General features: G+C 36.4%; 1 protein-coding gene across 1 annotated transcript in view; it reads right to left on the reverse strand.

The window, feature by feature from the left end:
- Saysd1 (SAYSVFN motif domain containing 1) overlaps positions 1-4,960 on the reverse strand; it is a 25,037-nt gene extending 20,077 nt beyond the window's left edge. The window contains exon 1 of the mRNA XM_090375499.1: positions 4,729-4,960. Coding sequence (XP_090231625.1) covers positions 4,729-4,842 — 114 coding nt within the window. The 5' untranslated portion in view covers positions 4,843-4,960. The remainder of the gene's footprint in view (positions 1-4,728) is intronic.
- Between the last annotated feature and the right edge of the window lie 800 nt (positions 4,961-5,760).

Here is a 5,760-nt window from a genome sequence, read left to right on the forward strand (position 1 = left end):
GGAAATGTGAGCTTAATGGTTTAGGAGAAAACTTTTTTAATATATTCAATATAATTAATTGAAAATATTGGGCATTGTTAGACACTGAAGGAGGAAGAGGGATATTAGCACCACCTCCCTGAAAATATAAAAAATAAATAATGCATATATATATATATATACATCCGTATGGATGTTAATGCATTCATACACCAGTCCCAAGCCCGGATAAAAGGGAAAGGCTGGAGAAAGATATGGTGACCTACTCCAGTATTTTTCCACCAGAAAACTTTATGAACGAGCTCAAGAATTTATCAGAGATAATACCTGAAGGCAGACCCTCCAAGGCTGGAAAGTGTGAAACATGCTACTGGAGAAGAGTGATGACCTGTTTCTAGTAATGTGGGTACGGATGACGCAATTCGGTTAAAGCCTATGGGAGGCTGCTTGCTGAGGCAGCCCATGATGGAGGGAACAGTTTGCTCTGTACAAAAACATAAGATCAGCACATGGAATGTTTGGAGTTTGAATCATGGAAAGCTGGATATTATTAAGAGAGAAATGGTTAGGACCAAGGTTGACATCCTTGGTGTCTGTGAAATTAATTGGCTACTTTCAGTCAGACGATTTTACAGTTTACTACTGTGGGAATGAAAAAATCATGAGAAATGGTGTAGCATTTATAGTAAACAAGAGAATTGCCAGATCAGTTGACAGTTATAGGTATGATAGTTATTAAAGTCACATTTCTTCAAGTCTGAGCACTAACAACAGATGCATCTGAAGATGAAATAGAACAGCTTTATACCGAAGCTCAAGATGCACAGAGTCAAACACCAAAAAAAGACATTGTGAGACTTCAATGCAAAAATAGATGGACAGGAAGATGGGATTGTTGGCAGATTTGGTCTGGGGGATAGGAACAAAGCAGGAAACCTTCCAGTTCTGTCAAGAAAACCAATTAAGAATTGCAAACACATGTTTATCCAACCTAAGCGACGTTTGTATAAATGGGCATTTCCAAATGGATTGCACTGCAATCAAATTGACTACATTATGTGCAGTCAAAGATGGAAAAGTTCTGTTTTTTTTTTTTTTTCAGTGAAAATGTTACCTGCAGACTGCAGCTCAGACCACCAACTTTTAGTATCCAAAGTCAGGCTCAAATTCTGTAATATCAAAATGAAGGGTGCACCAAGGAAATATGATATAGATAAAATTTCACCATTGTATGCGGTCACGATAAAAAACAGATTCTAATTGTTTAACTGCATGGAAAGACAACAAGACGTACTTTGGGAGGAAATAAGAAACATCACCAAAACAGCACAGCAATACATCCCATACAAAAAACATGCAAAATTGGGTAAGGAGCTGTCAGAAGAAACCGTCAAAATTGCTGAAAAAAAAACAAGCAAATCTAAAGCTGCTAGAGATAGAGACAAGAAAAGAAGACTTAATGCAGAATTCCAAAGGGTAACCAGAAAAGACAAAGAAAAATACTGGAATGAACATTGCAAAGAAATGGAAGATAACAAAAAAGGGCACATGAGAGATCTCTTTGCACAAATAAAGATGATCTGGACACTTATGAATTAGAACCGGATATTTTAGAGAAAAAGGTAGCATGGGCACCGCAACAACTACCAAGGAGAAATGCCCCTAAAATTGATGGAATACCAACAGAAATGTTAACACTTTTGCCAATCACAGCTTTGTACTGGGAGATCTGGAAAAGGAATATGTAGCCAAAATACTGGAAGAGATCAGTGTTTATTCCAATTGAAGAAGGGCGACACCTGAAATTGCTCAAACTACTGTACAACAGCCTTGATATCACACGCAAGCAAGATTCTATTGAAAATCATTCAAGCACGATTGTATAGAATCATAGAAACAGAGATGCCTGATGTTCAAGCTGGTTTCCGCAAAGGAAGAGGCACTTGTGATCACATCACAAACATCTGTTGGATCATGGAAAAAGCCCATGAATTTCAGAAAGATGTATACATGTGCTTCATTGACTATGCCAAAGCATTTCATTATGTTGAACACAAAAAACTGTGGAATTATTTGATAAAATTTGGGGATCGGCACACTTGGTTAAGCTAATAAGATCATTGTACACCAATCAAGAAGCAACTGTCAGAACAACATTTGGAGATACAGACTAGTTTGAAATTGGAAAAGATGTGCAATTATCCCTCATTTCTATTTAATGTGTATACCGAATCAGTTATAAGGAAATTGTACATGGATGAGTCTGAAATTGTAGTGGAAATTGGCAGCAGAAACATCAATAATTTACGATATGTAGATGATACAATTCTGCTTGCAGAAAATAAGGAAGACTTAACACACCTCATTTTAATGGTTAAAGGTGAGGGCGATAAAGCAGGACTGCATATTAACATCAAGAAAACAAAAATTATGACAACAGCCAGAACTGGAGAAGTTAAAATTAACAATGAAGAAGTCTAATTCATCTTTCTTGGATCTAAGATCGACTGAGACAGAGAATCTGGCCCTGAAATTAAAAGAATTTCACTTGGAAGCAGGGCAATGATGAGCATGGAAAAGATCGGTAAAGACAAAGACATCAGCCTTACAATGAAGATCAGAATGGTTAATGCTGTTTCCCATAACTTCTGGTGTGAAAGCTGGACAATGAAAAAAGCAGACAGAAGAAAATTTGACATTTTTGAGCTCTGGTGCTGGAGAAAGCTGCTTCTCATACCATGGCCAGCAAAAGTTAACAGACAGGTTTTGGATTACATCAAGCCAGAAACATCACTGGAAGGCAAGATCACCAAGTTATGATTGACCTATTTCAGTCATGTAACAAATCCAATTCATTGAAAAAAATTGATAACGCTAGAAAAGGTCAGTGCAACAAGGAGAAGAGGTCGGCAAAGAATACGCTGGCTCAACACTGGCATGTGCATGAAAGAAGCTGTCAAAGACCGAACAGCATGGAAGCAGCCCGCCAATAAAGTCGCTGAAAGCCGGCTGCGATGAAAACAATAAATAATTAATAAGACATCGTTAATATTTTTACAATATTTTAGCAATAAAATGTAATAAATATTTTCCCCGGTAAAGATTTAATACTCGGTGCACCCTTCAAAATGGCGGCGAGGAGAAGAGGGGGGAAAGCAGTGATTGACGGATTGTGACTCCGCCCACTCACTGCGTTCCCGCTATTCTCCTCGGCAAACGGTACTAGGTGACACGCGGGTGGCACAGCAACAAATACGGCCGCTGAAAACAGGATAAATCCAATAATTTCAAAAGTTCAAGTTACAAAAATACGGTTTTCGTGGATCACAAAATATCACGTGACATTTGAATAAGTCGGATACAACCGAAAAGAAAAAAAAAAAAGGGGGAAAGGTAATTTTCGCGAAAGAAAAGGAACGACAAATGAACAATTATTAAAAATAAAACAAACAAAAATGCACGTTTTTCCAAGCTATAGCTTACAATCTAAGCTATAATTTTAGGGCAATTATTTTTAGCGCAAATAGGGGGATCATTATTATTTTTTTTTTCTGGGGGCTCTGCCCCCAGACCCCCGTTTCTGTGGGGGCTTCTGCCCCCACACCCCCGATATACCTATTATTCAGCCTTTTCCAACACCAAACAAGTTTTCTTTTTTTTGTTTGTTTAAAAAAAATTCGCACCACGTGCAACCCTTGATTCTTCTCGCCCGTACATTACTAGACGGGGATCCCAATCCCCTGCCTTTCTGGCCGGAAAAAACAAGTAATTAGTATTGTAAAAAACAAGTAATTAGTATTATTTGTAACAAAAATTAACACCACGTGCAACACTGAAAATTGCTGATGCCCGTCAACAGAAATGCTAAAATCAAAAAATTAATCACAAGCACTCTAATAATCACTGATCTAAAATCTAAAAAAAAAAAATTAACACCACGTGCAACACTGGAAAAAAATTAACACCATGGGCAACACTGAAAATTGCTGATGCCCAACAGAAATGCTAAAACGACAGAAAACCACTCACCTCATCAATTGAATTATATTTTCAAAACAACCCAACATTTTCGAACTAATATTTCGCAGGAAAAAAAAAAAATCACCCAATACAACAGACACCCATCTCAACCATGGGAAACCAAAGAGTAAGTCACTAACAATCGAATACGCAAATTGAGGGTTTTTTTTTTTTTTTTCTGGGGGGCTCTGCCCCCCAGACCCCCCCGTTTCTGTGGGGATGTATTATTCAGGACGAATAATATACGTATTATTCAGCCTTTTCCAAAATCAAACAACTTTTCTTTTTTTGCTTTATAATTACGCATCGATAAAATTAAATAATATGCTAATCAAGTATTAACACCACGTGACACTTCTAACAGCGAAATTCATAACACGGGTGACACGCACGGCGTGGCACGCGTGCCAGATGTTTCCGTATGTTCAGGAGAACACGTGACACTGGGCGGAGTCAGCACCCGTCAATCACTGCCGTGTCGGCGAGTATAGAGAGGGTGCACCGAGTACTAAATCTTAGCCTTTTCCCCTTTTTTCCCCTTTATTTCCCAAAGGAAATAAAATAACGTGGAATATATCACTGGGAATTATTAGTCTGTCACTACCTACTAAGTGGCAACTAATACAGTAATGTGGTAACCAACAATATAGTTTCACTTCCACGTAGTAATATCTCTTTAAAAACAAACGAAATGATTTTTAATTTGTATAACACTATAAATATCCTCACCTTACTGAACGCTTTCCAGAACAAGATTTTCTCACGGAAAACCTGCCAGATATTCGAAGTGCCACATCTTAAAACTTGTTTATTTGTCCTAAACGTGATCAGTTTTTCCTCCATTATGTATAATAATTAAAACAGAAAAAAGTAAACACATACGTCAGCATGCATACATCCTCTAACTGGCTTTTTGCCGAAGATTTCAGATATCATTCTTAACATTACTGAAGTACAAAAAAAATAAAATAAAAAATCTCAACAATCGAGAAAACGAAATGACATACAATTTCTCAAGCTGTATACTGCAAACATCTTGGTAGTAAATTCATATATAAATCAAATTTAATGCGAATCTTTGCGTGGATGAATAGCTTCGGAGCCTAACATAGCATAGTAACAACATGCAAAATGGACACTATATATACGATAATGTATTAACGGCTAAACTTTTTTTCCACAGAAATTGAAACAACAAACATTCGAGCTGAGAACCAATACTCTCCAGGGGGAAATAATCCCGGCGAGTTTCACTGTATGATGTTGGTTATATCGATTCCTTGATTGAAACAATAAAACTCCAAAGAATATCGTTGCAGTAGAACAAAAAACTATTCATGCAAAAAAAAGGGAAAGATATGCAGTAATTTATTCAGGAATTCCTTTTCAGTATTCCTTATACAGCAATTTATTTAATATATTTATTATAATACATTTATATTAAATATATTTTTGAATGCTTGTCAAAAAAAAAAAAAAAAACTAAAGTGTATGAGTTAAATATGAATAGAATAAAACGTTTTATGGGTAATAATAATAAGGTATAAAATTACGATTGTACCAATTTGCAAATTACATTCAAAGTAATGTAAACCATAAACGATACAAAAAAGAAAATAACAAAAACAGGATTTAATAAAATAATTTAAGGATTCCTTTTGGGGGCCTTAACCATCTCAATCAGGTCCCCAATGTTTAGTTGCTATCTTTGTAGGCCTTTCATAGCGACAACGATTAGTACCCCACACCAAACTAATTAAT

This window comes from Mastigoproctus giganteus, chromosome 6, assembly GCF_048544385.1.
Source record: "Mastigoproctus giganteus isolate SK-2022 chromosome 6, ASM4854438v1, whole genome shotgun sequence".
Classification (NCBI taxonomy): domain Eukaryota; kingdom Metazoa; phylum Arthropoda; class Arachnida; order Uropygi; family Thelyphonidae; genus Mastigoproctus; species Mastigoproctus giganteus.